Source organism: Eucyclogobius newberryi, unplaced genomic scaffold (genome assembly GCF_026437365.1).
Source record: "Eucyclogobius newberryi isolate DKJ021-1_F unplaced genomic scaffold, fEucNew1.0.hap1 SCAF_21, whole genome shotgun sequence".
Lineage (NCBI taxonomy): Eukaryota > Metazoa > Chordata > Actinopteri > Gobiiformes > Gobiidae > Eucyclogobius > Eucyclogobius newberryi.
This window is the reverse complement of record NW_027315846.1, coordinates 13,672,565-13,685,261: the sequence shown is the minus strand read 5'-3', so window position 1 is coordinate 13,685,261 and position 12,697 is coordinate 13,672,565. Positions and strand designations below refer to the sequence as shown.

Here is a 12,697-nt window from a genome sequence, read left to right as displayed (position 1 = left end):
ACTTAAAAACCTCCAAAAAGATGTGAATGATAAAAAGCAGGAAAATGAGTCTACCAAGGTAATGACTGTGTTAACAGAAGAGTATCCAGACAGTGCCCAACCGCTTGCTACGGCAATTAAAATGGTCATGGGACACGTACAATCCACTATGGCACCACCACAGGTGGCACTACTGCCACAGACCCAAATGTAAACGCCAAAACACCTGCTTCAGAAATCATCTATACCAAATAAAGACCTTGAGATCAATCCTCGCCTCTCGCAGTCGGTTATAGACTAAACTTCAACAACTTCCTGCAAACGGCTCATTGCTCTGTACAACCTGGATGTCCTGCCACCAACAGGTTCAGCCGTTAGCCAGCCCATTCCATTAGTTATGGTTTCAGATGATGCATGTTTTGATTTATGTTCCTAATATAGCACAGGCAGCCTCTTTTAACCAGAAATACAAATTTAAAACAAAATGCTTTGAAAGACACCATATGCACAATTCTGCCTTTGAGCACTTTGTATTTGATAATTCTACAGTTGGGACAATGTTTGATATAAAGTTTGAATCTTCCCACATGTTGGCCTTGAAACTATAGAAGCACAAGTCTAGTGCATTTCAACATCAAAGTGAGTTCAAAGATGCCACACCAGACTCCTCCTCCACTTTTCAAAAAAGGGACTGGATACTAAATCAGACACTCCGGCTGCAGGCTGAGTGGGCAGAGGGGGTGGGGCGGACACCCAAGAAGTTCTGGCAATTCCAAGAACTGCAGTTGTAGGCTGGGGAGGGAAACTCACTTTTCCCCACCCCTTCTGCGTAGTTCTGATGCAACAAGCCCTAAGCCCGGGAAAATGTAATGCGTGTATGTACAAGGACATTATAAGGCAAGCAGGAGGGCCTTTTAGTGTTCAAGAGCACAAACTTGTATATGTGTTTTAGATGCTATGAAAAATGACATTCAGTCAACTTTGTTTTGTACCAAATATAATTAAGTACATATTAATCCGCTGTTAAACAATACACAGAGTTTTCTTAAAACGAAATAGTCACACAATGACAGTATTAGAAAGACATTTTCAGAACATCGGTTACCCCAAACAATAAACACATAGAAGGGTTTTAAAAACCTCCTAAATTATGTCAAAGTCAAAGGAAATCTGTCAATTTTCAAAACTGAAATTCTAAATTCGAGTCCATTTATATGACACACATGTCATGAGAGCACTGTCATGAGAGCCCACCCACAAACATCCGTGTCCATTTGTTACTGTCCGTTTTGCCAGATGCAGAGTCTCCCACACTCTTCACTTAAAACCTTTGGTTGAGTGACCACATTGGGGGATAGAAGGAGGCCAATAACAGGACACCTCAGAAACGACCTCGTCCTCTTCCCCTTCCTCGTCCTCGCTCGCTGCTCAGGTGGCCGGCCGAGCGCCTCAGTTTCTTCCTCTCTGCGTGGTGGTCCCGCTCAGCCTGCTGCTGCTTCTTCTGCTGCTCTGACTACAAGCCAAAAAGTCTGTCAACTTGACTTATACAAGAAAGCACAACCCGATTCTTGTGTTTCAGTATAATTGGATACCATTGGTTTAATGAAACAGTAAATACCTTTTTAAGAGTAAAAGTGACTTGTTTGCTTCCCACTGCTGTGTCAGCCACGTTGCTTATTCCAGAGTTCTCTTCCAGCTTGAGGCGCTCCTCCAGAGATGCCCTGGGGAAATAACGTCACATCTCTAAAAACCCTTATGGCATTCATATTTGACTTTCGCTCACAGTAAGAATTCCACCGGGGCAATTAAGCATGGCTGTATTTCATGTCACGCTCAAAGACACCCAACAGCAATATTTGATATCAATCTGAGCTTTAAAAAGTCAGGTTACAGTATTCATCACATACTTTTGGAGTTTCTGCTTGCGGGTCACGTCGTTAAAACTGCGGAACTCCTCTCCGGCTTTAATCTGATAGAACTGAGGTTTGCTTGACTTGTTGCCCGTGGACATGTTGCTGGCTTTGGATGCTCCGTTCTGCTCTCGCGGCAGGAGGTCAGTGTCGCGGTCCGCCTCCTTCCTCGCTTGTAGTCGGCGCTCGCGGCCCTCCATCCACAGAAGTCGCCTCTGCTCCCTCACCTCCTCCACCCAGCTCTTATCATCATCAGAGCTCTCTTCCTCTGAACTGGCCCGGCCTTCAGGCTCTTCCTCCTCCTCAGCCTCCTGGACAATCAGATGTGGGATGTCACGATTATTCAGTTAATGACTGTGATTAGTCATGTCATAATTATGAAAGAAATAAAAAAATATTGTCATTGGGACCATTTAAGAAGCATAATCTCAATTCAATCCACAATTGATCATTTATTATTAGTATTTCATTTATCATTCTGTTTATGTCATTGTCCTGATCTTTCAGAAAGTTAGAGGAATGGTTACCGTATTTTCAAGACTACAAGTTACACTTTTTTTTCATAGTTTTGGCCGGGGTGCGACTTATAATTATATTTATACTCCGGAGCGACTAATAGGTTATACGTTATATATATTATTTGTTATTTTCACACTTGCAACCGCATTTCATACTCCAGTGCAACTTATATGTTTTTTTCTTCTCTATTATGCATTTTTTGGCTGGTGCGACTTATACTTCGGTGCGACTTATAGTCCGTAAAATACGGTATGTATTAAAACATTGGGAATGAAAGAAAATTAAGGATTTCACTGTCATTAATGGTGAATAATTGCAGAATACAATAAAGTACAGTACAATAAATTTGATATTGTGATGTCCTCATTTTGTAATTCTATAAAACTGTGACCGTGTCTGACCGTGATAAAGACCTTTTGGGCAGCAGCAGCTTGTTGAGAGAGCAGCCTTAGTTTCTTCTTCCTCTTCTGGCCGACCTTTGAAACGATGGGGTTGAGCAAACGGAAATCCTCGCTCTGCTCGTCCACTTGATAGTCTGGATTCTCAAACATAACCTTGAAACGATCGTCGCCCAAAATACTTGGAACAACCTGACACGGACAAAAGCAGGTTTGAGATCGTTGTTGATGTGTCATTGAGGTTAATTAATTAAAAATAATGCCTTACCTTTCCTTTCTTTTTTCTAGATGCCAGTTCAGCCTCATCATCACCCTCCTCCATAAGCTTCAGTGCCAGCTCCTTGTTCACCTTAGGCAAGTTCTGTTCCAAGCCAGGGCACAATGTTTATTTGTGACACTCAAAAAGAATTGCAGAAATGTACCAGACATTGTGGAAACAATAGAGAATCAATTTAGCTGTCATTTGTCACATCATTAAAATGTTCTTCTTACGGTCAACTGCACCCTCTGAGTCCTGGACTCTTCGATCTTCTGTCGGATCTTGTCTTTGCGGTACTCTTCATAAGCAAATGGATTTGCCATGCTTTTAACCTGGAAGAAAATAAATACAAATGTTAAACCAAAAATTAAATTATTGCGGGATATTTTCATGCTTTGGCTGTGGAGCTACACACCTTGTGATAAAGCCTAATGTCCATAAAAAAGCCGTGCATGTAGGCTCTGAGCAAAGACGATCCAACAAGATGAGACAACCCTGAGAAAAAACACAACTGTTTTACAATATGTGCTTTGCATAGGAAAATATGGATTACGCCAGGCATGTCCAAACAAGCATTTTGATGTTATACCAACCTAAAATTAATGTTCCAAGTCTCATTAAAGGTGTGGCGGCTCATCGAAACAATGTCAACCGCAAGATTTCAAAAGATTCACTTTGTCATTTGCCAAATTCAACATTGTCAGGTTGTTCTGTATAAGTTTCAAAAGGCAGGCCTAAGTGTAAAAAAGTTTGGACAACCCTGATTTATGCAAATATGCATACAAGAATTTAAAGTTTGTGGTGTGGGTTTAATATACGTGGCATGCTTTATAACCCTTACTTTATTGCATGAGGAGGCAATAAAACTCTATGAACTAAAGCGAGTCCCAAGTTAAATAAGAGCGACATCTCATTTGCAACTAGATGTGAATAGCTGCGAGACTTTCACTTGGTAAACGGCCAAATGCCAGTGGGCAGTGAGCGCTTGCGGAGACAGTGCAGTGCGTGTAGCAGCAGTGAGTTATATAACAGAGGAACGTTACGCAGCTTCTGTAAGTCAACACCGCTACTCCCCCTGCCCGCCCCCTTTTCGCCTTTATTCCACTGAAGCCGGCCACTTTTCGGCTTCTTGTCATTTGATCTCTTAACTGCTGAGCCTGCATTCCAATGTTCATTCAACCCTTCCCCTCCCTGGTGCTTCTTTACCCCGCACACATCATTGGACCCTCTTACAGTGGGGCTGGACTCAAGGCTAAAGTTAATATTACTACGAATAGTGTGGTAAAAAATTTCGAAAAAAAATCTACTATACTAGATACCCATTTACCACATTTCTTAATGTAAGGTAAGCTTAGAGGAAGTAATAAACTGTACATCATAAAACTATGATGATAACATTGGGACGGTAAAGGAGTCTGGAATTCTCTGTAAATAATATCATACGAATGCAATAACTTTTTTTTGTCCATCCTGGTACTAAATTTGTTTCAAAATATTTGCCCGTCACCAAAATATAATGCTTATATTGTAAAAAACACTTTTGCTTTGACTATGCAGATTACCGCCCACCTAAGTTTTCCAAATCCTTGCGGGTGACGAACTTGTAGTCATCATAAACCGTGCTCTCCGGACTCTCCTCGAGCTCCTCGGTCAGGTTGTCGAGGAATGAGCACCATCGCGGCGCTGGGCCCAGAGCCTAAACACACACATGTGGTTTAGATTTACACCAGACAAACGGTGACATCACATAAGTCTTCATACGCACAGCACAAGAGGTTGTAGGGCTGGACAACATGGGAAACAAATTATCATGATCTTTTTCTTGTATCAATTGATCAAAAAGGTTTTATTCAATGTTATTTTGTCTAATTAAAAACAAACACAGCAGCTGTAGCTATAGAAGCAGTGTACCAGCACCAGGTACTCAAAACCACATGTTTTTACAGAGGATTGGCTGTGGACCTCTTGATTAAACAGACCAAGCATATCACTGACAATTAGAAATTAATGAGCAGATTTTTTTTTTTTTTGGCCAACAGGTTTTACTGGACAGGACAGAGCAGCGTGAAGCGCGAATGAAGGTGAGGAAGGACATGTCGGAGCCAGATTCAAACCGCCCAGAACAGAATTTAAGAGGTTAGACTTCCGTGTTTTCTCAACATTCACAGGATTAATTGACCTGAACATTGTCATTAGGGACAATACATTTATTACGATGTCCTTTTTTGAGAGAATGATAGAATATAGACAAGACATCTGGAATTTCCCCATTGTGGGACAAATAAAGGCTTATCTTAGACACTCATTACATCATTACATTCCTTAGCTAGTGTAATGCAGATACAATGGACAGAAGAGCAAAGATAACAATGTACAACATTGTAGTACAGTCGCTCCAGCAGCAGTCATCACATGGGGGCAAAGTCAAACCCACCTACTCTTGGTGAACTGATGACAACCTACTGGAACTCAGGTCTAAACTGATAATGCACAATTTACTAATTTACTAGCAAAGTAGGTGCAGTTCAACAAGAACAAGTTGATAGTTGATAGTTGAAAATAATATGGTTTAGGAAAAAAGACAGATGGGTCAAATCAAAGAACAGAGTTTGTTCACGTCAATACTGTGGCTACGCTTCACAGAGAATTACATCACATCCTCAGAGTTTAAGTAGAAGCAAACGTGCAGTAACCTCAAGGGAACTCTGACCTCCAAGTTGGCCACACCACAAAGAGTGAAAAATCACAATCCAAATACTATCGTCCATGTGCCTGTGCTTCAGATTATGAAGGAAACGGAGCGTCTGACTGTCTGACAGAGGTCAACCTGAGATTCCAGTGTCTGTGTTATGTCTAAACTGAACACATTTACAATAAATACACAGCTTTGGTAAGCATAAAATCATTTGTCACAGTGGGTATAAACATCATTTGCCAGTTAATGACACAGAGACTGAATTGTGTTTGAAGAATATAAGCTCAAAGCAATATCTATTTGTGTTCACTCACAGGGATGTAGAATGTATTCATCTTAGGATCTTCATTGGCAGTGAAGAGCATACCTGTAGATGTTACATGTAAAAATGACAAAATTAAATCATCCTAATACAATACTTAAGTGTGTATCAAAATATCCTTCAAGGATATTATATATTACATAATATAATATTACATATTATATTATGTAATATGCAATTCTCAGACATTTCACATAAGAAATGATTTGGCCAGCACCAGATCTTTACAGAGTGCCAAATGGCACAAATTATTGTACTTTTACTACAAATGTAAGTAATTCTACCACTATAAGCTTGCATTGCATTGTTGGTTATGTTCTAAGCCTTATTAAAGGTTCCAGTGGCTCTGTCAAAGCTATGTAAAATGCATTGATTGCATCTGATTGAGTTGCTGTATTGACCACTGGTCTGTGGCCCTCTACTTCAATATATATTTCAATAAAAGGGTTAGGGAAAGCACTAGAGCCACAGAGAACCTCTGGGAATTTCTGAAGTGCAGCTTGTGAATTTCTGAACACGCCATCTTCTGGTACAAAGCATGAACTACACAGTGCAACAGCAGCAAGAGTCCAGCTGCAGCCGCTGTAATGGGGGGAAGTTTGGGGTTATTGGCTGCTGAGTGTAACTCCATCTAGTCACATCTCATGCAAAAAAAAAAAAAAACCTACTGCTCCCCACCGGCTGCAGCCAGGTTCTTCTCTGTGGTAGAGCAGGGGTCATAAAATGTAATGGTTAGTGGTTTGTTGTGTCGGTTTGTCCGTGAGCAAGACACTTCTTTGTCAAATCAACCTCAGAGCAGATGATGCATTGACTACGATAAAGCACTATGAGAAACTTGTAAAGGGAATATACATCATATAAATATGAAGGATTATCATTACCTGACTTTGGATACATGCAAACATCATTGATGTTGGTCTGAGGCTGAATAGAGGAGAACACCTTGCCCTGAGAAGAAAAGAGACAGATTTACTAGTACATACCGGTAATATATTTTTGAAAGCCTTAGGTCAGAGCATTAAGCTATATAGATGGAAAATATTAAACACTTTAGTGATAGGTAACTTAATTGTCTTTCTTACGGAGTCTTTATTCCACATTTTTATAATCTTCGAGTCCGCAGAAACCACCAGGTCAAGTGGGTCATGGAAGTTTAGAGATTTGATTGGAAGATTGTAGAAGTGGTCTTTAACCAGCAGCGGTTGACAAGAGCGCAGATCGTATAGCAGCACCTTCAAGAGGAATCAAGAATTATAAATAGTTCTCTTTTGAGTAAAGTACATCTCAGACATGTTAGTGCCATATGAACCATCTCGGACTCCGAGGACCTAAGGGACCGGCCTCCTGCTGGTGCCAGAGTCAGGACTAAACATGGGGAATCTGCGTTTCAGTTTTATGCAGCTAAAATCTGAAGATGTGAGACAGGCTTCTACTCTGAAAATGTTCAAATCTAAGCTAAAAACTGTTTTGTTTAGCTGCGCATATGACTGAGAGGATTTTCTTTGCACTCTTCTCTTTTAGGTCTTAAACTGTTTTGTGATTTCAAAATTACAAAATTGAATGAATAGAAATGAATTAAAGTTTTGTGATTTCTGTCAAGTCTTTGTGATTTTAATGCATTTCCCCCTGTTGTGTGAAGCACTTTGAATTGCCTTGGGTACTAATTTTGCTCCTCAAACAAACTTGTCCTGCCTGCCGTAACACAGCTGAACCTAAACAAAAATATATATTTTGCATTCTTTCAAGGTGCATCAGCAATCATCTATAATATAGGGATTGGAGACAAATAATTTGAATCATTATAGTTTTATCTCACCTGTCCAGTGCTGGTGCCAACTGCCATGGCAAGAGACCCATTGAACTTCAGTGCAGTGATTGATGGTAAACCCTGAACTCTGCCGAACAACAAGATATTATGTCACAATATGCCAACATTTTTAAACGATCCATTTTTAAAACAAGCGTTTACAACGTGATAAGAGGTCTGGTTGTGTTGGCTTGACTTACTCTGTTCCTTCAGTGACGCTGCTTAGTGCACAGTCCAATAGCCCCACACGATTCCTCACACGCGGGTCCCAGCACTCCACTCTTCCCTGGAATAAAAAAAAGGTTGATCAAACCCCTGAGCGATATGACAAAAAATTTTACATGTTTTTCTCATATTCACTGATCACCATTTTGATTTGTGTTGTCTCGCTATTTTCTTCAACACAAGCAGGACAGATTCAGTCTTAATAATTAAATTCAACACAAAAAAAGCTTGAATCGCATGCGGAAGATAAGCTGTTGACCTCTCAATTAAAAATACAATTAGAAATTAAAGCCGCAAGCGGCATCCAACGGCCCTCGCGGGCCGCCGGCCTTCCGACTCTGCGCTTTCGACTTGATAAAGATGGCGCCCTTATTGTGTGTTGAATTAAAAAAGAACTTGACAGACGGCGACACATTGGACATGGCCAATCCAGTGCAAATGAACACAAGTGTCAGTCAAATTTGCTGCTCCGCCGCACAGAGACCGTAACACTTAGAATATAAATATGGATAACTTTTGATGCCCCGCTTGTGTAGATGATATTTCCCAAAGTAAAGCTTGATCGAGCTATTGCCCACGGAGGAGTTTGTTAAAGTGTGAAGCGTAAATGTGAACATTTCAAGGATTTCGCTGTTTTCCCATTTCTGACATATATTTGCGGGTACGCCACACAGAGACCGTAGCACTTAGAATCTAAATATGGATAAATTTTGATGCCCCGCTTGTGTAGATGATTTTCCCCAAATATGAGTTTGATCGGCCAATCGCCCTAGGAGGAGTTTGTTAAAGTGTGAAGCGTAAAAATGTGGTGATTTGAGCGATTTTGCGATTTTCCCATAAGGATAACATGGGATGTTTCTGTCATCGCTACGGTTACGCCATACAAAATATGACTTTGGCTCTCATACTTGTATGATCAGGATGGCAAATGAGAATTTTGTGCAAAATATCATGTCATTTGGAAAAACTCTATTGTTTATAGGCCACTCTGAAGGCCAAATAGTCAGAATTCTGGGAAACGTTTGCGGCTCCGTCGCACAGAGACCGTAAAAGTTCTCCTTAAAATTTGGATAACTTTAGATGCCCCACTTCTCTAGAGGACGTACACCGATTTTGAGGTTCGTGGGCAAAACGCACTAGGAGTTCGTTAAAGTGTGAAACATAAAAATGTGGATATTTGAGAGATTTTGCGGTTTTCCCATAGGGATAACATGGGAGGTTTCTGTCATCGCTACGACTACGCTGTAAAAAATAAGGCATTTGTCTGATTGGCTTTTTTGATCGGGACGCCAAAATAGAATTTTGGGTAAAGTTTAGAACATTTTGGTAAAACTAATTTTTGACCTTCAATGTTAATTTAAAGGTCACTCTGTAGGGGGCGCTATCGCGGCCATTTCAATTTTGTCATCATAAACTGGTCCAAACTAGAAAGTTTAACAACTGATTCAAATTTGGTCCTAATCGGACTGGTTTTGATCAAATGGGAGCAATTTTTAGATCTGCAATATCCCAAAATAAGTTGTCCAACTTTGCGGCTGCGCCGCACACAGACCGTAAAAGGTATCTCAAAAAATTGGATAACTTTAGATGCCCCACTTGTCCAGAGGACGTACGCCGATTTTGAAGTCGGTGGGCAAAACGCCCTAGGAGGAGTTCGTCAAAGTTTGACGTGAACAAAATGGCTAACACAGCGTGTTTTCATTTTCAAAGGAAGATGGTGGCCATAGGGTAAGTCTGGGGGCGTGGCCACAATGATTATTTTTTTTTGTCCTCACGAGAGGAATGCGTGTCCCGAATTTCGTAGCTTTACGACAAAGTTGACCTCGGGGCGTCTCCCATAGGCGCAATGTATTTTGACTTTTGTCGGTGGCGCTGTCGCGCCATTTTTTGAGAAAAAAAAATGGCTCAGAAAAAATAAAATTTTTCGCCGATTCTGAATTTTGGGCAAAATTTTGTGAGTTTTTGAGCATGTTCAGGGGGTCAAATTAGAGATCAAAGCGCTGAAGAAGAACAAGAAAAATAATAATAATTAAAAAAAATAATAATATTTTTAGCAAAAACAATATAGCCGTTTCCACTATAACAACAAATTATACATCGTTTGAAAGCTCTAAGCCTTCCCGATGCCGCCATGGGGTGGAATCATCATTACGAGCGCTTACGCACTCGTCACTCCCTATTCCGTCGGGATGCCCCGCCCACTCCCCATAGACTTCCATTGATTTGAGCAGATACAAGCATGGCCCATGCCTGCGGCATGGATTCTCACGTACAGGACGATGCCAGGAGGGTTTTTGGAGGAATGCAGCGCTTCGCGCTAGTTCACTGTACTTGCCAGGGGCGACGGGGTACCAAACATGCGGGCACACAGTTGCAATAGGCCCTCCGCCCTGCTGGGGCTCGGGCCTAATTACTGAGTTTGTTTCTTTTTTCAAGCATCTAGCCAATGAGAGCACCTACCTCTGATGTTCCAGTGGCAAATAATTGATGAACAGGGTTGATATCGCAGACATTGTGCTCTCTAATTGAAAATGGAAGAAGAAATAAATGCTTGAAATTTAAAACACCTAAACATCAAAAGCTTTAGCTTACTACATACACAGCATCTGTTTGAAGAGAGTTTAGAAAGCGCCCTTGCTCCAAATTCAGCCTGTAAACCTCAGATCTAGAATAAAATCAACGTCAATAAATCATGTGTAACAAAAAAAGCATCATTATTTCTTTACAATTTATTTCCATGAATAAGGTTTACCCTGCGCCCACAAAGTAAAGATCACAAGATGGATAATGGTATGAAAAGTCTCTCCCAAATTTTGGAATCCGCGTCTTGTAGTAATGTCCGTGTTGGGAGTGGAACTCGACATAGCGGTTACAGTGCAGGAACACCAACTGCACAGACATGTATCAGACAATATTATCAAACCAACAAAAATGTGTTTAAACAATCAATGGTTGAAAACACATCTTTATACGTATTAGTTGCAGTTTAATCATCATACAAAAATGAAATGTCTTTAAAAATGTATCACAAAAGAGCAGAAATATCCCCTTATATTACTATTTGAAAGTTTTACTTTTAATCAGCACTTTCTGTAGCATGTTACATTATAAACAATATATTCGATATTCAATGCATATTTTCTAAATTTCCCACCTCTAAACATTTATATTTGCTTGAAATTATTTTAATTATTAGCTCACCTTAGAATAGTCATCAGACAAGATGTCAAAAGCCACAACTACAAAAAAGAAAAAACATGTCACGCTCAATCAACGGTCTTGAGGTTGCGAATTTAGCAGAAGACTTCACTTACCATCTGAATCTAGACATCGCTCAAACTTCAGAGACAACTGATATGTGTCATAACATCGTATCCTGGGTTTGTATGTTCCTGAAAATGAATGGGAGAAAAATTTAAGTTCTGGTTAAAAATATGTGTTCACCAAACTTGGGCAGCAAGAGTAATCGCAATCGAATTGCAATTTGAGTAAAGGTAATTTGCAAACGGCAAAGGTACATTTTGTAACTACCACAACATTACAATTAGAAGAAAAAAATAGAAGGGGGGGGGGGGGATTTTAACGAAAAGGTTGAAATTGTTATTATTATGTGTTTTCTATTTTATATTGAGTACATTTTACCTGCAGCCAGAATGTACTGCCCATCCTTTGATACTTTTATAGAGGTGCACACTGTGGGCATCTCAAAGTCCTGGATGAGCTCGATCCTGCGTAGAATGTCTGTGAAACAAGACCATGTCAATGCAATTGAATGATAACTGTAATAGGAATAGTAAACACCTTACTCACCAACATCTTTCTTTTGAAGTTGCCTCTTTTTTCTATCTGACAACCACTGAAGGGACATCAAGTGTTGCTATTACAATAACACTACACAACATATACTATAAAGTATGCTGTTGTTTTGTTTTTATTTCAAATTATGTTTGTCTTATTTATTCATGTTCTTAATCATTCAAAGACTAAGTTGGAAGGATGCGATCAGACATGTTACCAAATCAAATTAATTCAGGCTATGTCATTCATGCAAGTTAAGCAGTTGAAATATGGATTGGTTGGCATCATACAATGTAAACGTTTAAAAACAATTATCATTATCATTAATATTATAGTTATTATAATACATGCACGGACAGACTGTGAAAGCTCCATGGCTAACGTTTTATGAAGCTTTATTTAAATTTCTATAGATGAAAACCCTTTTACCTCTGGGAGAGACTTTCCGTGGCTTAAGTTATAAATCTTCACGTCATTTATACTAGAAATCTGCATTGTTAAAAAGTGTAGATAACTACTGTTACATATAAACTATACATCAGTAAACTCTAGTGGACCCACGTTGCTGCACCGGAGCAAAACAGGAAGTACAGAGTACAACCAAATAGGTCCGTACGGAAACCGGAGCTTAGACAAAGGTTCCTACTTAATTAAGTTTGCTTTACAAATTTTGATTGTAGCTTTATTAGTACGAACTTAATCAGGATTTGTTTGGTAGTTATAAATGTAATTAGACATATTTTTGTTCAGTTGTATTACTGTTTTACAAGTATAAGTTTACTGAT

General features: G+C 39.8%; 1 protein-coding gene across 1 annotated transcript; it reads right to left on the bottom strand.

Moving 5' to 3' along the window:
• Positions 1–959: 959 nt before the first annotated feature.
• nol10 (nucleolar protein 10) lies at positions 960–12,511 on the bottom strand. Its single transcript, XM_072457970.1, has 21 exons — positions 12,342–12,511; positions 11,925–11,970; positions 11,757–11,855; positions 11,429–11,506; positions 11,316–11,353; positions 10,867–11,003; positions 10,714–10,779; positions 10,575–10,635; positions 8,090–8,175; positions 7,899–7,977; positions 7,165–7,314; positions 6,964–7,030; positions 6,075–6,127; positions 4,635–4,761; positions 3,481–3,560; positions 3,299–3,397; positions 3,075–3,167; positions 2,822–2,998; positions 1,887–2,200; positions 1,598–1,700; positions 960–1,492 (listed from the first exon to the last, which is right to left on the bottom strand). Exons 1-21 carry the CDS (start codon positions 12,405–12,407, stop codon positions 1,361–1,363), a joined length of 2,151 nt encoding a protein of 716 aa, XP_072314071.1. The 5' UTR covers positions 12,408–12,511; the 3' UTR covers positions 960–1,360.
• Positions 12,512–12,697: the final 186 nt, after the last annotated feature.